This window comes from Chamaea fasciata, unplaced genomic scaffold (genome assembly GCF_029207755.1).
Source record: "Chamaea fasciata isolate MVZ Bird 193981 ecotype frontalis unplaced genomic scaffold, bChaFas1.0.hap1 SCAF_18, whole genome shotgun sequence".
Classification (NCBI taxonomy): Eukaryota; Metazoa; Chordata; class Aves; order Passeriformes; family Sylviidae; genus Chamaea; species Chamaea fasciata.
This window is the reverse complement of record NW_027094103.1, coordinates 6,032,967-6,054,735: the sequence shown is the minus strand read 5'-3', so window position 1 is coordinate 6,054,735 and position 21,769 is coordinate 6,032,967. Positions and strand designations below refer to the sequence as shown.

The window sequence follows — 21,769 nt, the reverse complement described above, 5'->3', positions numbered from 1 at the left end:
AATGATGAACACATGGTTTGATGTTCTATCTCCCTTCTCTGGTGGGGGAGTCCTCTGCAAACAAGTGGTCACTGGGGTGATGATGATCTGGTGGTTCAGCACATGCCAAGAGCTGTAATCAAATACTGATCTGTAGCTGCCACAGCAGGTTTTGTAAATTCACTTGTCTCTCTCAGGTTTTGTACTTCAAGGGCAGGATGGCAAAACAAAGAAGAGTGTGAGATGGATTTCAAAGCTCCATCTGACACTCCACAAATGCTTTTTGAGATTTTAGGGCCTGGCAAACTCTGCTTAATGACGATGTCTTGGCATAGCTTTCCGAAGAAGCTGTTACTCTACAAACATCGATGTTTTAATCTTGTCAGGCCCTCTGACCTGTTAAATATGCCTGTGATCTATAAATGTGTAATTCAGCCCCTGTTCTTTGAAATCATCTCACCTTTTGTGTGAGGGACTGTTCTGAAGATCAGAAGCCTGTGAACTTCTTACCTATTTCCAGTGGCAAAGAAGTGAGTTTCTGAAAAAATCCTTTGACCTCCTGGCATGATGAGATTCTCCAGTCTGCCTGAATCTCTCATTTTGTTTCTGATTTAAACCTCCATTCTACTTGCTTTCTGTCAACATAAGATTGGCACTGTCTGGGAAATAACTGGTTGATGTTTTACCAGTATCTGTTCATTTGGTAATAGGATTGGAGGGATGAAATACAGTGGTCTTGGCATGACAAGATCTCAACTTTCAGAGATCTTGTCAACAGAACCTAAGAACAAACAAAGCTGTGTTTTTCCAGTAGAAGTGCTGGATATGTTTTAAAAAAAACATTTCTTAGAGAGGATGTTGTTACTTCTTGGTGTGTTTTTTCCTCCAAGTGGTACAATAGCAGACAGATCTATTGCTCTTTGGGGCTGAGAGTAGGATGGCTCTGCACAGCCATCTTGATGAACAGGTCACTAGTGGGTTGTTCTAAGTGACTGGAAGCTGATATTTTAATAGTTTTAACTTGGGGAGGCATGACACCCTGTCCTAGTTTAACTGCAGTCAGCAGCTAAGCCCCACACAGGCACTCACTCCCTGGCCAGTGGGAGGGAGGATCAGAAAAGGGGAAGACTTGAGGGCTGAGGTAAAGGCAGTTTAACAAGTAAAGCAAGAGCTGCACACACAAGCAGAGCAAAATAAGGAATTCATTCACCACTTCCCAAGGGCAGGCAGGTGTTCAGCCATCCCCAGGAAAGCTGGGTTCCATCACCGTGGTGTTTACTTGGGAAAACAAACATCATCCTTTTGATTCTCCCCCCTTCCTCCTTATTCCCACAGCTTTATGTGCTGAGCCACCTCTCCATGAACCTGTCCCTGCTGCCCTGGGCTGTCTGTGTGTTTTCCTGGCAGCCTTTGGCACTGAGTAATTGGTGGAAAGGCATTTTGCACATTTGGATCCTTTCTGCCTTCCCAGCTGCCCTGGCAAGCTGGATCTGGGAAGGGAATTGATTGTTATTGGATCGTGCCCCTTGATTTCTGACATTTGCAGACATGAGGTGCACACATCCCACACCAGCTGTGTCTGCCACTTAGTGATCCCAAACCCGAGGATGGGCTGGGTGGTTTGGAGTTACACAGCTGCTGCTCTTCATCTTTCTCTGACGTGTTTCTTTTTTGTACCTTGGCTGCTCTGATGGGAGCGGGGTGACCTTGGGAGGTTGACAGCTACCAGAGCTTCTCCGTCTAGCGTGGAAATTGTTACAGGTTGCATCTTCTGAAAAGGTGGAATTTATGTGCAAGCAGTTGCAGATTGATGAAATGCCAGGGAGCCGCCGTGGGACCTGCCTTACTCCAAGTTTTAAGCTGATGGAGGTTGCTTGAGCAAATAAAGTTGCATCCTCATTTAGACTGTACCCACTTGTGCTGTTCTTCTTACAGTCCATCCTCATCAGCACCCAGCCCTGCACTGTGCTGTCTGACAAGCTTCTTAGCCCTTGTGTGATGACAAATTTGGAGGGGGCAGTGAGGTGGAGAGAGGATTGTTTTCTCTTCTACCACTGCAGTAAATATAAGTTAGAGGGAAAAGTAGTAACTGTGGCTGACTGCCTCTGGAGAACTAGTAGTTAACATTGACAAATTAGCTGAGTGAATTAGATGTCTTGTTTAATTTGAGTTGTGCTCAGCTAAACTGATTGATTGTCCCTGTATTTGCAGAAATGTGAGAAGTAAAACTGAAGTGTGTCATCTTTTTACTTGGCATCTTGTCTAAGCTGAGCATCTTGCTTAGACTTCAAAAAAGTTTTCGGTAACATCATGAACGTCAGTATTGTAGAAGAACTGCCTTTTAAAAGTGAAATTTAGCTATCTGCTGAAGTCTTTGCTAAATAGCTGATTAAATTACAGTGAGTTTCTGCGTAATGAGAATGCATTAATTCTGCTCTTTGTTCTAAGCAAACTTGGAGGCTTTGAGGTAGCAGAATAGGCAAATGTTTGCTATCAAGTCAGCAATCTATTTCCCATGGCATAGTTAGCTTGTTCTGATTCTTTTTTATTATCAGTAGGAGTCTGGCTGAGTGTTTTACCCCACAGTGCCCCAATGCTTTCATGTCTCCCAGTGCTCACTCTCTGGAACTGTGCTCTTCTAATCACGGATCACAAATTGCCTGAACGCGTTTGCTCTTGGTATAACCAGATTGAGAATTGCGTCCCTTAGATGAACTGTGGCTTTCTTGAGCTGAACCACCATAGGCAGCTGTTGTTTGCCACCATCACCTGTCACTGGCTCAGTCCCTCTCTCACACTGGGGAACTGTTAGCAGGAAAGTGGAGCTGGCAGGGAGTGGTGTTTAGGTCTGGAGTAAATGTTTCTCCTGCAGAAAATGTCATAGGCTTCCCACAGTGAAATTCTTCCCCTGCTCTTGCAGTGGGCTTTGTGGAGTTTGGGGTTTTCTTGTCCCTCTTGCTGTGAAACAAATGGAATGTGCTCATGGTGCATTGGTGCAAAGTGAAACAGGGTGGTTTAAATGGCCTTCCAGTATTGAACACTGAAACATTTACATGTTTCTTTCCATGGCTTGGAGGAGGGAACAGACGCTTGCACCCGATAGATGGTGATTCCTGAAACTGTACCACTGCATTTAGCTCTGACTAAGCCCCTAATAAAGCCAAGCTTTTATTGCTGAGTTCTTTTCTATGTGTTGAGTAGGCTGAGTACTACAGATTGAAAGGCAGGGGGAAAACTGGAGTTTAAAACCTTACCAAATCACCTCTTTATGAGCTCACACATTAGAAGAGTTGCTGAATGAATAATTACAAGATTGAAACTGCTCTGTGTAAAATACGTAAATGGATTAAAGCAAAACAAAATCCACCTCGCATTTTAAAGGAGATCTGTGTTAAGAAAATGGAAGGCTTCATTTGATGCTTTAGAAATTTCTGTCACTAGTTCATGCCTCTGAGAAGCAGAATTCTGGCATTTGTGTGATAAGATGAAGGCAGTAGAATGCAATTTTAATTTGAGAGGAATGAGCTTTTCATTATTTCCCGCTTTGAAACATAGGGTTAATGAGCATATAGCAAGGCTCTGTAGTTCAGTGCCACTACTACATTTCATCCAATTTATAGAGAAAAAAAGAAATAAAAGGGAAGTGGAATTAGCACAAGAAAATTATACAGATGTGCCAATGACAGCTTCTGAATGCTTAGTGTGAAATTTCCCTTCAAGGTTCATGCACATCCTCAAGGGATGGAGCATTTTGAAATGATTAGCTCTTCACATAGTAAAGCCTTTTTCCTTGCAGTCATGGCAACAGCTCAGGAGCTCTCCCCTCTTTTCCCATCTCCCGCACCTTGGCAACAGGAGTGCTGCAGGTTTTTCATCTCCTCCTGTTTGGCTCTTCACTGCCCAGTACAGATTCTGAGTTAAGGTAACTTTTACAAATGTAATGACCCATTGTAACTAATGAGAAAGAACAGCTGCAGACTGGGAAATCAGATAGGGACCTGGCTTGGTTGGTCCCACCCTTCAGGTGTCGGGTTGCAGCAGGGGAGATGAATTTTACCTGGTTTGCAGTCACCCTTGTTGGCAAAATGCAAGCTGAAATTGGCTCGGATAAAATCTGCATTTATCCTAGAAGTTTGTAATAAGCAGTCAGGGTTTTTTTTCTGTTTTGCTTTGGTTTTCTGAATTGTATGTTCCTTTTTTCAGTGTTCACCCAGGATCATGACTTCACAGTCTCCTGTCACTGCTATTTTGGCAGGGTCATTCTTTGTAGCAATCTCTCTTTAATTCTGAAATTTGTCTGGATGTAGTAACTGGTAGAGCGCTGGTGTTCCCATGCAGAGTTACCTACTAAGTGTGTTAGCTAAATGGAGACTTAAACCTACTTAGAAAACCATTGGGCTGTGGCCCCATTAAGTATAGATATCTGTGAGCCAAGCAAAGCATTTGTGGCATCTTCTGGGATAAGTGCTCTTCTGAATTCCTCTCTCAAAGCATTTATTAAAATTTTACTGCTTGTCTTGGGTGTGAATTTTCAGCAGTTGAAAGACAGTTATCTGGCATCTACAAAATAAATAGGGAGCACAGTTGGAGCAGGTGACTCATTTTTGGTATAAATAAGATTTTTCTCCTTAATATTTGTCATTTTGAAAGAGAAGTGCCTTTAAGCTGAAGGACATCATAGAGACACTGAATTCACTTACATGGTCCCAACCGGACCTAAGAAAAGGAGGATTTCTCAGGGCTGTCCTAGCACACTCTGGTCAGAAAAGCTTTCTACAATTTTTAAATTTTCCTGTTTAGGAGTGTCTCTGCATCATTCTGATTAGGTTTAAAACTGTTTTCTGTCGGTGGATTTCAGATCAAATGAATACATTTTTCCCTTGACTTCCTTACATATAGGTGTAAGTCATAGCAGAACAAAATAATTTAAGTCGTTTCCTGCTTAATGTAAAAGGGATAAAGAGGGGGCAAAATAGCTGTTGAGGCCAGTTTAAGACAAAACCAGCCAGAACTAAAAAGACAGCCTGGAGCACACAGTCAGTGATGAGAGAACAAGAAACCGGCGTTACCTCCTGCATTGCCAGGTGCCTTGAGCATCCCCTCCTCCTGCAGAAATGGTGTGAGGCAAGTGGTGTGCAGGAAGTTTCTGAGGGAGACAGCTTTGCATTCAGAGACTGGGAGTCTGACATCTGCCACAAGATCTTACATCAAATAACAAAGTCAGGTTTGTTTATGTGTGTTTATTTGTCATCAGTCTTTGTAGCTGGAACAAAGACTTCAAAGACCGACCTTGTTTGTGTGGTCAGTGTGGAACACAACTCCAGTCCTGAGGATCTGCACCTTCCCCATAAACCTCAAGCCTTCTTCTCCTGCTTTGGACAGGATGCTGCTTTAAAAAATCCCTGAAATGTGCTTGGCAGAGTGAGATTTGGCATGAACATGGACTGCTTTGAATAAATCAGATAATCTGAGCCAGATATTCTAGATCTACTGCATGACTGAAACTGGGGTTTATTACTGATTGAATGCAAACCCTTTCATTTGTGTCTGCTGAAAAGCACTATAAAAGGTAGTGGTAATGTTGCTAAGGAGCTGTTTACCTGCCAAATGTATCTCTGTGATGCATGAGGTGACCATGGGAACCAATTTGGTGGCAATTATGTAAAGAAAAACCTTGCCGTGAAATGACTATTGCATGTATACTAAATATTTCTGTAGTTGCATTTGAAAAGCTTATTTCTGGGAAAGGGTATAATAGCTAGAAATTCATTTAAAGAGAAGGGTCAGCACAGGTCCTGCATAAAAAATACATTACTGGAGCCAGTTTTTTTGATGTATAATTTACAAATCATGTTTTGAAAATAAATAGGAAATCAGTTTGGGGTTATCAAGTTTGTGCACATTTAGAATGATTTGGTGTCCATTCCTAGGGGACTCAGTCTTTTGCCTGGTTTCATTCTTTGTAAAAAATTAATTACAGGTTGCTGTATTCCCCCTCGAGAACTTATTAACTATGTCTCTCTCTCCAAAGAGTGCTTGGCTCTCAGGAGATAAAGTGCCTTAGGCTAAAAGCTGCTGATTCCATTTCAGATTCATAAAGAAAATTTTTGAACTTATTTTTATCCTTACTGACATTTTCCACGAGTAATAACTAATAGCAAAACACCAGGATGAAGGCTGTTACGATATTGTCTTATAAAGGAAGCATGTGCTGCACAAGTGATTCCTCAGGGGTTGAATTTTACTACAAAGATTAAGTACAAAGACTATTTTAAAGCATATATATGTTGAATTCAAAGAGGAAATTTTCACAGTTACTATAAACATTGAAACTGTAGGAAAGCCTCCTCTTGCTTGATATAATTGTTTTATGGAATATAGTTACTTATGAGTTGCCCTCAGGATGCCACCAAAGTAAATCTCTTGGTGACATTCTACCATCAAGTCGTTATGGTCCCATTACCATTTAACTCAGTAAGGAGTTCTGTAGGAAATCTGAAATAGTGGCTGGTGCAGGATTAGAATTTGCTCATTTTTTCACTCGTGGACCAGCTAACAACTGTTGTCTGAGTAGACTAATACAGAAGGAATCAATATAGAGAATTTGTAATGACAGGTGAAGTTTGTTTGGGAAATGAAGAGACATTTCAGCGTAAATAAAGGGGGGTGAGAATGATTGTATTCCAGATGAGAAAATACAGGAACCTGAAGTTCTGTAGGGTTCCAGATGAATAATTGTGTGGACTGTCTTTTCAAGAGATACAGATTATTTCATCCTTAAATTATTATAATCAGGCTGGCCTTGGTTTTTTTTTTTGCTCTTAAGTCACTTCAGGTTGCATGGCTCAGTCTCTGTCTCTCAGCAGCTCCCAGACCGAGAGCGATGTCACGGCAATGCAAAGTGCATCGGTGCCTTTCACAAAGACAAGTCTTGTGTGTGCTCACTTACAGCCACTGCAGCTCATGCTGGGGCTTTACTTGCCACCACATCCAGCAATAAGGATATTTTTAAGGCTTGTAAGGACTCAGATGTATTCTTTTGTAAAACTGAAATAGATTTATGCACATAATCCACTGTGGGGCTGGAAAACATGTCCAAGTGTAGAAAACAGGCTATTCCTGTACTTGTGTTTGTATGTCTGAAGGTATTTTAGTATTGCAGAGAAGAGAATCCATGCAATTACAGTGCAAGGATGATTAGGTGGAAAGTAAAGTTTTTCAGAAGGTACTGTTTGAATGTCATGGCTCATAAATTCACTAAATAACTTTCATTTGTCCTGTAAAAGTGAGTTAGAAGTTGGCTATATATTTAGCATCTTTTTTATTATTACTTAGAGTTTTGAAAACAGTTTGGGTTTTTTTATTTTTTCCTGTGTTCCAGTGACTTGGGTCAGTCCCATTGTCACTTTCCAGTGGTGAAGAGGACCCAATGCTTCTCTCCCAGTTAGCTGCAATGTGCTCACTTTGAAATAGTGAAGCAGAGAAGTCAGGTTCTTTCTCACTCTGGTAAATTAACATTTTTCGGTGCTAGAAACCCGCCTTTGGAACAGGATTGTGATGCACTGCTGAAACTCAGTTACTTGCAAGTCTCTGAGCTTACCTGTGTTCACCATCATGATGTCAACTGGGAGCTCCCGTTATCTGGGCTTATGTTCTACACTTCTTTGTGCTAATTGGAAGGTCTGGGTTTAATTCATTTAACACAGTGCGTGTCTCCCCAGTGGACCTTAAAAGAAGGTACATTACAGGCTTTTTCCTGTAGGCAGAGCCTCCGTCCTCTTCGAGTCCTGCATGTTTGTAAGGCACAAATGAAAAGTGATTCTTGTAACCACTGTAATGATTTTTAAAAGTTATGCTTAATTAAAACTTCCTGTTGTCTTTCAGACACCCCGAACATGTGAAAATTTTATCAAACTGTGCAAGAAGAACTATTACGATGGAACAATTTTTCACCGATCAATTCGGAATTTTGTGGTGAGTATTAAAAAGCTTCTGTGTAATGCACAGTATGAGATGTACTCAAAATACCCCATGTATTTAACTTATCTCAGGTTTAGGTTGTTCCATGCATGACAACTTGCAATAGATGTATATTAAATACACATCAGAATGAGGTTGCCCTAACCTGTGCCGTGTGTACTTAGAGGTGTCACTGACAATTGTCTCTGACTAACATTGTCGCTGGGAACATCCCTGCATTCAGCACTGCATTTGCTGGCATTCCAGACAAAGCCTTGAGGAGTCATTGCCTTGCCTCTTGTTATCTTTCCCGAGATGTGAGTAGGTGGTTAATGAACAGAAGGAGAGAGAAGGAAATGCTAATTTGGATAAGTGATACAGTGGTCTGTTGAAATCCCATTCAGATGAAACTTCGGCAATCATCTTAATTTCTGTTTCAGGCTGTGGTACTTGGATATTATCAGGTCATCCTTTCCTAGTGTGCTCCAGCATTGGGTGCCCAGGCTTTCTTGGGAAGGAGTTAAAGAGCACCTTGTGTTCCAGAACTGTGGCTTTGTTAGTCAAAGATCTTTATTTACAGAGTTACAGTCCAGGCAGCTTAGGGTATTGTAGCTGCCCTGTAACTTCCTTTCAGAAGAATTAACAGCGTGATCCTGAAGGCAGAGCACAACTCACAGGGAACATCACTGCATGTTACATTCTGTCCTGTCATCCTACAAAAAGCCTTTTTTCTTTTGACAGCACTGTATATCTCAGTTTTTAGTTAACTCACAACTAAAATTTTGCTTCTGTGCTATTACTTTGAAACTGATTGTGTCACGCTCCCTCCACTGGCGTTAAAACATTGAATCTTTTTTCGGTATATCCTGCATGTACAGTGATCAATACATGTAATTAATTTTGTTACTGAAAGATTGGTTTCACATGAAGATTTTTCCTACTGGAGGTCGTGAGTGGGATACAGATTCAGATACAAAAAATATTCCATATTCCCTCTTTTCTTGCTTCCCATCATGCGGATGGTAGCAAAATGTAAAGCCTCTTCAGTTCCCAAACAGTGCATCATCAGTTAAAAAGCAGGTTCTGATTCAGCACATAATAAAAAAGGATGATCTGGTTAACCCATTTGAAATTGGTTATTTTCCCTATTTACCTGTAAAAGACCTATTATTTTTACTGAACTGCCATTCTGCTTATGGATAAGCAATGTCAGGGATGACATGCTTATGACAGCCAGCTGATAAACAAGCTCCAAATAAGTAGTAATGGCTTCCTTGTTCCTGACTTGTCAACATGACACAATAAAGAAGGCAGAAAATTGAGCAGAATTGGCTTTTATGGTTTGTATTTAATGTCTTTCACATAGATACATATGTAACACTGATTTAATTTTAATTCTGCAGATCCAAGGAGGTGATCCGACTGGAACAGGAACAGGTAAGGTTGAGTTTGAATCAAGTAAGTTGTTCTCACTTCATGGGCTGTATTGTTACATTTACTTCCAGACAATTTTAAATTAAAATTCTCTTAATGATGATATGTGGTGCATTGTGTTTACTTTAAAACAGAGGTTTCATTGATATATTTATATGACCGTGTTGACTGTGTTCAAAATTTCATCCAATATATTCTCAGTCTAAAGCTTGGACACTCTTCCATGTAGAATTCTTGCAGGTTTTGCTTCCTTTTTCCTTCAGAAAATAAATAAATGAAAATGATAATGATTTTACAGCTGGTCTTCCAGGGCAAAGAACAAAGGATGAAACATATTCATGCAAAGTTGCTTTCAAATTCCATGTTAATTAAATAATTGTAGACCTGCTTTGGAATTGGTGATTGGCCAGACACCATCTGTTCTCCCAGCTAGTTGCCTTATAATGCCCAAGCTGCTCTTTTTCTAACTTGTAGGGATCACTGCTACAAAATTCTTCCTCCTCTTCTTCCTCTCTTGGCTGGAGATCTGGGAACTGTCGTAGCAGGAATGGTCAGGAGGCAGAGGAGCTGAAGGGTGGGAGAGCATTGCCCACCACAGGAGATAGATCACGTCATACCTCTGGTCACTGCTGTAAATTTGCCCATTTTCCACTTGCACCTTCTATCTGCCCGCTTGTGGCTGTCACCAGCATCCCCAGCTCCTCGCCTGCTTAAATACTTTAGCTCTATTTACTTTGTAAATTACGCTAGTGTGAGTTGCCCAACAACTTTTCTTGTAGTGCACGTGATAATCAACAGGTGCAGGATGTGAGACTAGTTAAAGGTGTTTTGATGGCAAAAACCCATTAACAAGAATTGTTACCATCTATGCTTGGACTGTCAAATGTGATTTGATTTTTTTTTAATATGGAAAGTTTTGGTTCAAATCCCGAAAGACATAATTAGGAACATCTTTTGAAATGAGGAATTAAAGAGGTGTCAGGAGACAGGAGAGATTTAATAGCTTGCCTCAGACACCTCTCACCCTTGCAGGGTGGAGTTCAGATCCTGCTGTGGAATGAAAATTAACTTGCTGGTGTCATTCCTGCTTCTATTTGTGCAAATGGCAGAAGTGCTGTAAGACAGCAGAGGTAACAGAGGCAGAGGACTGGCATCACTGCTGCACTGAGGGCAAGGCTCAGCTCCACTGGCTTTGCCAGTAGGAAGTGAAATGGTAATAAGCACATAGGATGAAAATCCTCCTACGTATATTCTTTCACTTAAAAAAAGGAGTCTAATGACCTCTAGTATTTTCCATCTTGTTTTCCTCCTTGTCATTCTTAATTAAATATGAGTATATCACAGGCAAGATGTCTCGCAAACATCTGTCAGGACTATTAAAGTTCTAATGAAATGAACAGCGTGCACTCAAACAGACATGAGTCTTGCACATTTTTAGAGATTGGCTGCAATTATTGTAGAGTCCAAACGGTTCAAATGTCTTCTTTGCACCTGAATGGCTTTTATTTTTTTGAAGACGGTTGAATTTTATATGTCTTTACCTAATTGCTTGTTGAATATGATAATATCACAAGAAAATCTAAATGGAGAGCCTGGTGGGCTGTAGATTGCTCTTGAACTGTCATGCCTTTGTGTTTAATACTTCAGTGAAGCTGCTTAGACAGTTCACAGAGTGCAAGTAGTCTGTCAGGATTTGTTCCTGACTACTGGATAGATCCAGGGCACTTGACTGTGAGGCAGAAATTCCACTTGTGTGTCTCGAGCTGTAAGAAGGTGGCCAGACCTGAGGCTGGATGTTCCCTTGGCAGCAGGGCAGCCAGAGGGGGGCTCAGCTCAGCAGCACTGCTCGAGCAGGGCAGATGGACTGATGCTCTCTGGGCTCCCATGCTGTAAAAGTGTTGGTCCATTGCTTTGTGCATTATTAATGTGATCACAGGCATTCGCTTTAGGAGAGCTTTGGAGTAAAGCACTGGGATTCAGTACTTTGTACCTTTTTTGCCCGCGGCCTGTTTGTTATTTGCAGGATAAATTCCCTTTTTTTTAATTTCTTCTGCTGGAAGGGATTTCAGTGTTTTTTTGACTCACTGCTTCTTAGAAGGGAAAAAAAAGATGCACCTTTGAAAGCTAAAAAAGATCTGTAAGATTAAATGGGCTTTAGAAGCAAATAACTTGACTTCTGTAATATCAGAGAAGCATATGAGAACAGAACAGGGCTTTCTTCCCAGATATTTCAATTGGCAATAGGGAGGACTATTTGGAGGTTACCCTTTAAATGTCAATATTATAAACTGTTTCTATTAGAGCCTTTTGTAGGATGACTTCAGAACAAAAAAAAAAACATACTTTGTTTCCTCATCCACACAGAACCTTCTGCTTTAACTGATGGTTTCTAGCTAAGAGATTTGGTCTTTTTGTTTGTTTCTGGGGGGAAAAAAAACCCTTTTCTAAACTGGTACATGGAAGATGCATTAAGCCTGTATCTATTCTTCTTCTGTTTATTTAATTATTCCTGTTCATTAGTTCAGGAATTAGAACAGACTTGTTTGAGTATCTTCCCACCATTTGGTTTCTGTCATCTGACATTCATCCCATGTGTCAGGGTGTCAGGTTTATGGCTGCAGCCCCCAGATGCTGAGATGATCACCCACTCCATTGCTATCTAAGCCCAGGACTGTTCATCTTCTGGGTGGATTTGGGCACAGCTAGTACAATGTGACAGAAGGTTACTTGTGATAAATACACAGACTTAAAGTGTGCTTTGGCTCACCTGGACTAAGTGTGCTTGTGTTGTGGAAGCAGTTCACAGAGGTAAATGCCAAGCTGGTTGTCACTGACCCTCCTCTCCCTTAGCTGCTCCAACTGAGCTGTCCTCTCTGTAAGCAGCCCTGAGCCTTGCTTTGTTGTTTGTTATTCAGCTCCTCAGTTTCTCCTTTTTCAGTCTCTTTTGGACTGTCATAAAAGTAAATGTGACCCAGCAGACATGTGAAGGACAACTAATTCCTGGTACTCAGCAGTTAACCTTGGAATGGAGAAGGGTGGAAATTAGCATTATGGCATCTGGGAGTTGAGATACTACCCTGGGAAAAGAGTGGGGAATAGAGTTTTACCCTAGCATAGCTGTCAGACTTGCACTGCCAGAGCAGTCAGACACACAGTCCTGCAAGGCTGACACTGGTTTGGAGGACCTGACTCATTTTCCTACAGCCTTCACCTTAATGTTTCACAAGACTACTGGGAGAAGTTTTATTGTGGTGCAGCAGCTTATTTCTTCTCTAGCACAATAACCACCCATAGAGGCAGTATCCAGAGCAATAAGCTGAGTCATGGTCATTCTTTGTAATGATTAATTATTTGAAAATGAATTTTAGATTTGTGATGTATCTCTTTTCCTGCTGTTCATAACAAGTAAGTGGTTGAACATTGTGAGTAATTCTAACTCACGGTCGTGCAAGTGGAGCAGCTGCTCTGTATTTTCAGTGTTCCAAATAATAGAAGAAAATTTGCATGTGGAAAAAATAGGTTTAATATCCTAACCCTTTTGTATGAAAAAGGGAAAACTGTATGCAAAGCCTCAGATTTTCAAAGCAGCACAGGCTTTTCTTCAACTACTCTTTCTTGCAACCTGGTGGAAGGTCTCATGAATCAGCCTGTGATTTATGAAGCCAGGAGGGCACAAAGGAGCCCCATTATAGCTGTAAGAGTCCAGGGTGAAATACCACTGGTAGATGGGGATTTCATTTTGTTTGGCAGCAAGAAGAGCTCCTCTGAAATGTCAGCGGCAAAGGACTCTGGACAAACTTGGTCAATGCAGTGTGACTTCCTAAGATGGCAAGTTCCTGAACTGTAGCAGTTTTAGAGCCCCTTTTCTTGCATGATTGAAGCTCAGCAAAAGGATGAAAGCAAGACCTTTATATCTAGAATATACTCCTTTTAATCTGCAGCCCCTCTGCAAATCCACTCTCAGGTTTGCAGGGTTGCGTCCCATGTCCTCTTATCTGAGAGGAGAGAAGCACTTAATGCCTGAGCTAAGGCTTTCATATTTGCAGAATGATTCCAGAATCTCACTTGGAAAGCTCTACAGAAGTGTCAGATGTTATTATGTACCTCGTTGTTCCAAATGACAAGAAGAAAATTACAGAAAGTAAGCCATCATTTTTGTGAATCAGAACCCTCCTACTTCCTTACCACTGCTTAGCAATTTTTAAGCCAGAAAAAGGAAGGATTTATTTAAAATCACAACTGTCATGAATGATTATTCCCAGCCCACACCTGGCTTTTGGAATGCTACATTTCTGAAGCTTTAGATGCATCTCTCAGCTCTTTGCAAGAAAGTTGTACAAATTCTGTGTGCCTCCAAAAAATGTTATATGCTTTTAGTGGGAACAAAGACTACCAAAGAGTAATCTGGTTTAGTTCAAAAGACAATCTGAAAATGTGGCTTTTTTTCTGTGTAGCTGCTAATGTGTGATTGCTTCAGATGTCAGTTTAGATCCGTTCACCTGTTTACTATCAGCACAGGATGCAGATACAAGACTGAATAACTAACCATGCTTCAGTACAAGCTAAATATATCTTGCCACTCTGGATAGCCACAGAAATAATTAATGTTCTTTTCTGAGAGCTGTGTGGTCTGTTTCGTTTCATCTCTGTGTGAGAATGAGTTAAACATGTCTTTAATTTAAGAGAGTTTTTTTTTAATGGAGAATGTGTGGAATTGTCTCAAAGCTTCCTGCAGCTTTGAATCATGTGTACTTGAGTAGGCATGTGATTTTTATTTCACAGAATTGTGCAAAAACTCCTTCTGGCTCCTGAAGGCATTGACACTGTCCAGGTTAGGTGCTGTTGAATGGCAGTGTATTTCTGTGGCTGATCACAAGTACATTTCCAGCTTCGTGCAAGCAGTAGATTCCCACATGCAGGCTGTAATTATTCCCGACACCAATCCAGCCAGTGGCAGTACATGCTGGGGCCGTGGCTGCTGCCATGTGAACTGATTCTTAGCACAGAACCCCACAGAATTCTTTTCCAGCACTTTTGTAATATGATCTCAGAAACATTTGCAAGTCCAGTAGGCACGCAGCTCCACTTGGACAGAAGATAAGCTGAGAGGGAGGTGAAGTGACAGGCAGTGCTGCCAGCCGTGAATCCAACACCCGGAGTCAAGTCTTGTTTCCCGTGGGCTTTCCTTGTAGGCTGGTACATCAGCACTGGGGTGAGGGGTTTGCATCATTGTGACTCCAAATATAGCCAGCAGAGATCTGTGTGCACTCTGGGGAAGATTTGGGGAGTGTCAGGAGGAGCCTTCTCTCTTTGTGGCACATACAGGGAGTGTAACATGAAAAGGCTGGAGCCAGACACTGCCATGCTCCCACCTCCTCTGTCTGCATCCATTCTGCTTTCAGCAGATCTACAGCCACACCTCCCCACTGTGCTGAGAATAAACACAGTAAAATCTGCTAGATACTTACAAACACCTCATGATTATTAGTAGGTTTGGAACCTGTGAGTGATTTTCCCAAGTTTGCATTGAGCTCTAATGTGGAGAGTAAAAAGTAAGAATGTAAAATCCTGTTCCAGCTGGGCATTAAGCACTGCGCTGCCATGGCCCTAGACTGATGAGGGGTCTGTACTTAATCTTCACAGAGAAAGTCATGCTGGGTTTCAGTAATTAAAAAAATGTATAGATGTAACTTGCCATCTTCTGACTTATTCTGTCTAGTCCTGCTTCAAGCAGATACTTGAAGCCTGGAACAATTCCAAAGGTTAGCAGGAGGTTGATGAAAAGCACATTCAGGCTATTTTTAATTTAAGGAGAATGCTTTGGGATTTTCCTTGAAAAGGAAAACAAAGTATTCCCTTTAATTTATTAAAAAAACCCAAACCAAAACAACAACAAAAACCCCCAAGCCGTGCCTGCTCTGCTGAGAGCCTTTGCAGCATCTCCACTGCCCTTTGCCAGTTTGTGCTGCCAGGTCTCCACGGACACTTCAGTTATGTCCTTCACAGGACGTCTGGCCTTTTAGGCAAATGCTGCACAGGCCATTCCCTGTTCCTGCTGCAGCTCCCAGGCAGACAGAATTAACCTTGGAAACAGCTGTATGGCAGACAGAGCAGGGGCTGTAACTATCTGCTAAAATATTAGTGCTTATTTCCAGAGAACCGGAATGAATCTAACATAGCTTTCATACATATGAGATTAATTCTGACCTGCAGTGCATGATCCAAAGTGAAATCGTACAAAAATAAATACTCCAAAACCTAAAGATCATGGCTCATTGCTCCTGTCTGCAAGCTCTTGGGTCTGGTTGTTTGTTGTGCCACAAAGAGAGAGTCTCTCTGTCATTCACAGTTTTTCTCTTTCTTTTTGAATTATTTTTCTGACCAGTGAAGGCTTCAGGCTTGATTCCACTCTATTTCAGCAGCTTGACTCTAATTCCAGCATCAGCTGGAAGCACATGAAGGGTGTGCCAGCCTCACGGGTTTGGCCACTTGCTGCTGTGTCCCATCTCAACAGACTGTGCTCATGTTCTGTGTCCTCTGGAAACTTAAGACAGCACAAACTCCTCTAGAGCTGCCTGCAACTGTACCATATCCCTGTCATCCACTACTGGAAAAGATTGGCATATGGGATCAAGCTGATGTAATTTAGCTGATCTTAAAATACTCAATAGCCAGAGATTGCTGAAGTAACCACTGCTGTACTCCTGATTACAGAAAATCCCTACAGGGTTTGTCCCCTTTTGCCACCTCTTGTCAAACTGCAGAGCAGGCAACACTCAACTCTATTAATACATCTTTTGAATATGATTAATTGGGTTTTTAAGTGGGTCAGCTTCTTCCAGAATTTCTCACTTAGTTCCACTTACAGCTGTCCATATGTGATGCTTTGTTTTCACGGTATCATCTGAAACTCTTTCCTCATTTAATGCACTCCTGTGATTTTTTGGGTAAGGTTTTCAGTAGGAGCTTGATTCATTCCTAGGTTTTATTTGCTGCTTCTGTGTGCAGCCATATCATCAAATTGCTTTCTGTGCTATGTGTACACATGGCTGTGGAGCACCACAGATCCCTCCCTGACCTGCTGCTTCTCCAGTGATACACTTACCTACTCTGGAGGGCTCTCAGAGCCAGTTCTGCAGATGGACAAGGCTTGCTGCCTGTTTGGATAGTTTTGTTTGTTTTATTTTTAAGACTGTCCTAAGGTGAAATATTTTTTCATGGTTTGTCAAACAAGATTATGGATTTGACTATGAAACTATGACTCATCTCAGCCTTTGTTTTTCTTATTAAGGATGATCCTGGAGGAAAGTGCAAATGAAAATGTCAGATCTGTCATAAATAATGTAAAAATGACAGCCAGGAGGAGAGCTCTCACGGACCCTCTCTTTGTCCAGACACAGAAAAGAAATCAGTTTTGGAGGGCTGGGGCTGGGGTTTGTGCAATTTTATCATTCTTTTACCTTCACTCCATATAAGTGTTCACATCGTCCAGGTATCTAGTACAAATATCTAATTTTTACCTTTTAATTTGGAGCACCATATATCATCATTCTTCATTGTTTAGTCTGGGATTAAGCATTTGAGCTTCTAGATCCTATTCTTAGTTGATTTTCTGAATGTGTTTCATCTCCCTGATATTTTAGTTCTGGAAGCAGTGCTACATCCAGAGTGCAATTAAACTGGTAACTCTTTGCTCTGTTTTTTGTCATGAAGCCAGTTTTAAAGATTTAATGTCTCAAAAGAGAAAAATTATGGTGGACCAAGAGGAAAAAATTAAATCCTTGACAGTTCTTCAGCACAGGATACATAAAGCTGTTGATAAAGTGTGGTTTGTTGCAGCTGATAGTGTGAGGGCACTGAAATGTGTTGCCAGTTGCAAACAGCAGATTTCAAGGTCGTGCTCAAATACTGGCCTAGTGATAAGGGTGAGGTGACAATGTATTAACACACAGTGACTGCAAACCCTGGAAACCTTGAATTTAATGTCAGTGCCTGTTGCAAAACACAGTGAGAAACTAATGAAAACAAACTTCTTCCTTTTTTTTTTTTTTTTTTTTTTAAGGAGGAGAATCTTACTGGGGAAAACCTTTCAAAGATGAATTCAAGCCCAATTTGTCCCACACAGGACGTGGTGTTCTTAGTATGGCAAATTCGGGACCCAACACAAATAAATCACAGTTGTAAGTAGTCATTTGCTTTTTTGTGCTTTATTGATTTCCTCTGGACATTGTGTCTCATTCTGTTAAGAAGAAAAATGACGTTTTATGAGCTCTTAAAAGTTCAGTCAAGGGAAATACTCTGTTGAGTGGTGCATATTACAGTCCAATCTAAGAGCAAAGTGAAGCACAGGGAGAAGACCTGTAGGTTTATTATATCAGCAATAATTTGTTATCTTTGTTGTAATGATTTGAAGTTTCTGTTTTTGTCAGTGTCCCTAACCATTGTTACACCTGTAATTATCATCAGTCATCACACCTCTTCTCTCTTTTTAAATTTAACTCCATATTGAACTTTTTGAAGGAGTTAGATGAAACATAAACTCAGTGGGAGTATTACCTCTTTTTAGTCACCTGATTTTAAATAAATGAGAACAGTTCTGCTCTGTTGAAATGCATAGACCCAGACGTGGCAGAGTGTATGATCTGGGATGAGAATAACTTGGTTTCCAATGTACAAAAGCAGAATGAGGACTAAAATGAAGGAAAATTTAAAGATACCAAAGCTGTAGTGGCCTTGTTCATGTGTAACGTTAATACTGGTGTTCGCCTGCAGTCCTTTAAAAATGTTCTGTGTCACTTTGAGCCAACTATTTATTGGTTGCTCAGTAAATATAAAAAATTGTTGTTTTATTGGGAGCCCCCGGAAAGAGTGTGTGTGTGTATAGTACTGTGTCTTGGCACTGAGGAGGGAGGAAGGGGGCCTTGGTGTTCGTGATGCTGAGTGTTCTGGTGGCTTGTAAACTCTGCAGCAGTGTGGTTTGCTTTAATTAAACACCAGGCCATGTCTCAGGGCCTCACATTCTTGGGCTTACTTGCATTCTTAAGCCTAAGCACGTGTGGGGCAGTTTGCTGGATTGAGTTGCTGTACAACTTATTTTGGATTTGAGTGTTAACTGCCAGCTCTCATATGCTAAATTAGGGGAGAGTAGAGGCTTCTTTCCTCCTTTTTTTTAAATTTCTTTTTAAAGGGAGGGGATTCTAAAAACAGAAGTTACACAGACCGTAAGTGATGTGCCATTTTGAGTTACATCATCTGCTGCTGTAAATGTGATTGTATGTTCTCCTAAAACTTGCAAATGACATACAAAATTCCATTATATGTAAGTCCTTAAGAGAGTCCAGCTGCCCATATTTATAAAGGTTCCTAGGCAGCGCTTAGATACATCTCATCCAGCCTTAGGAACTGTGTGAATCGCTCTCCCCATAGGTGACAGGCACTACAGGGCAGAGGGAGCTGGGTCCCCTCTGCAAGGTGATGCTTGAATAATGAATGCTCAGGACTTCTCTGGGACCATCCTGAGTTATGTTAATTCTCTTGTCTTTAATTTTATTTTGACTGCAGTGACAGATGAGAAGCTTTCCCTGTATATTTGCTACTTCTCAGGGGTTTTTTTATTACAATGCTACATAACTGATCATGTGATGATTTTAAGTATTGGATATCCAGGAATAAAGTGGTATCCCATGCAGGAGTTTGTATTCTGCACAGCATCCCAATGCTTTCCTAGGGCAAGCTACATCTTAACAGACTGTCTGGCATATTACAGCTGCTCCTATTTCCAATCATATAACTTCCTGGGGCAGTTGCTTATATGGAAAAGTGCTTTTGGAATGCTTATATATTTTTAGCTGTCTCCTATGTAGTGTAACAGATGGAGACAGGGAGGAGAGCCAGCACTGCATGTCCAGCCAAGACAGGCCATTGTGGTCTGCAGACCACAGTGTGGAAACCTTTGTCTCATACATTTGTAGTCCAAGACTTCCAAAGAAGCGTCAAATTTTAGAGAAAAACTTTAGTACTAAAAGTTGCTTTGGATTAGTGTTTTAGTTCCCATGTTTAAGTTTCAAAGTACAGCCCCCAAAATTAAAACTCCAATTAATTACTTTTGACACTTCAAAGTATTCTTCTGGGATGTTTGTATCTGGAGCATGAGTGTGCTCTGTCCAGAGGAGAAATGGATCACCGACAGGCCAGTTTAAGGGAAGAGAAATGCAAAAAGTAAATACCCAGAAAACAGAAGTTTACACTGGCAGAGACTGTTGTGTCGTGTAACTTTATTTGCCGGATACAAGCTGCCCATCATGCACGAGAAATGTTCCTCCCAAGCAGGACACACGCCTGCCTGCTCTGCAGCAGCTTCCCAGGGCCTGCTTGGCCAAGGAGGCAGATGCTTAGATGAATTCTGGACATGTTGCAAGCCCCCACTCTTGGAGCACAGTTTAAGAATGTTAGTGTGATGAAAAGTGAGAAACCAAAACTCTAGAAATCCAGGTGGAACCCACAAAACTGAGGTGTTGAAGGATGTTTTGTCCACAGGCCTTCCAGAGAGGAGCCAGAGAGGGAGAGGGGCTTGGCTTCTCTCCCTAAGCTTTTGCAGACACTTTGTGTTTTTAAGCATTTCTGGCTGTTGTTGAGGGTCAGTGGGACAATGTGGTAATTGTTATATCTTTATTCTTTCTAGCTTCATCACATTCCGCTCTTGTGCATATCTGGACAAGAAGCACACAGTTTTTGGAAGGTAAGTGAAGGATATTTTGGGCAGCAGCATAGCAGACATTCTCCCTGTGTGTCTGAAGCCTAAAGAGAAGAATCTAGTGACTCTTGTAATTGAGCTGGAGCAAAATCCCAGCTCAAAATCCAGTTCTCCTGGTCATGAGTACGTGGGCAGCACTGCACCAATGCCAGTCAGCAGACCCTGCCTTTTTTTCCTCCTTCCATCACTGTAAGTTGCCTCACTTCCCTTCTGTGGGTGGCCCTCCAGGAGTCATGAGCAAAGTAATCATCGTCATGTAATGAGCCATGTTAATATTTGTGCATGTTAATTGCTGGGACACAAGAGATTAGCTCTTCAATACTGCTTTCATCCTCTTATGAGCCATCAACTGAAAAATTAGTCATGACAGGACTGCTCTTCATCATGGCATAGAGCTTCTGCATAGATTAGGTCTTTTGGCCCTTCTTATTCTTTTTTATTCTGTTCTGCTTTTCTTTTCTTCCTCACAATTATCACTGGTATAATATCTGTATATTTATGCACACATATATAAAGATACCACCAATGCCCCGACAGTGAGAGAACTTCATTCCTTATAAAGAAGTCTCTTCTGAAAGTTTTTCAGTGAAGTCTTCACATGATAAAGATTAAGGTATTTACTGAAGAAGAAGGTACAAAATCTCTGTTATGGTTTGCTCTTTACTTCCTCTGCTGCAGGTGTTTGGTATTTACCAAGTGAAGCAGAGCTGTTCTCAGACACCCCTCGTGCATGGTAGGAGTGGGCATGTTGTTAGCCTGCTGCTTTGGGAGTTCCTGAGAATCCTACAATCTTTTTTACTTGTAGATTTGGGGTTTTATTATTTTCATGGTTTTATTCATTTGAAAGTCAGCAATGGAAAATAGAACCGTGTGCTGTTCACTGTGATTGAATGTCGTGCAATTGTGCTGTACAGTGGAAGTGATATGTTTAATCCATCTTCTCTGCCTGCAAGTTTTTGAGACAGAAACTGCTTCATTTTAATGGCACTTTATTTCAGTGCTGTTAGTTCCAATACTGATTCTTCAGTAATTGCACTCTTGGAAATGTATTTCTTTTTTCTATCTCTGGTTTGTCCTAGAAAAATTCAAAGTTCCCTTGTCCTTTTATGAAAGCAGATAAATAAAGCAAATTCTAATACTACAAGCTGAGAGTCGGTATATTCTTGGAGGATTTACCTTATCCAGATCTTAGGACTATTTCACTTAAGCTACAATTTGAGTCCACCTTGCAAAAACCCCTTCAAATCCTCCACAGTAATGCTGTTAACCTGGGCTGGCCACCTCATCAAATAATGCCTGTGTTAGGACAGCTCAGCTGAAAATGTGCCTGGTCTTCAGTTCTGGGTACAGCCTGGCCTGTGTAGTCCTCCAGTGTCTTTGCTGTGTTTCCCCAGTGTGCTCCAGTTTCACCAGAATTCACCAGGAAAGAATTTGGAGAGAAGCTGAGCTTTCTGTGGTGCAGGGAGGGTGCTCCCCAAAACCTTCACACTGTGCTGAGTATCTCAAGCACCTTGTGAGCAAAGTAGCTCAGATGGTGTTTCACACTTATGTTGCCCTTTAGTGAGGAATTGCTTAGTCCAGGTAAATCTGATTAAGCATTTATAGCAGACATTTTTGCTGTTTTAGCAAAGACTGTCTTAATTT

General features: G+C 41.2%; 1 protein-coding gene across 1 annotated transcript in view; it reads left to right on the top strand.

The window, feature by feature from the left end:
* Nucleotides 1-21,769, top strand: part of PPIL2 (peptidylprolyl isomerase like 2) — a 68,791-nt gene that overhangs the window by 35,257 nt on the left and 11,765 nt on the right. Inside the window, exons 13-16 of the mRNA XM_066199794.1 lie at nt 7,864-7,953; nt 9,342-9,375; nt 17,435-17,552; nt 20,054-20,110. Coding sequence (XP_066055891.1) covers nt 7,864-7,953; nt 9,342-9,375; nt 17,435-17,552; nt 20,054-20,110 — 299 coding nt within the window. The remainder of the gene's footprint in view (nt 1-7,863; nt 7,954-9,341; nt 9,376-17,434; nt 17,553-20,053; nt 20,111-21,769) is intronic.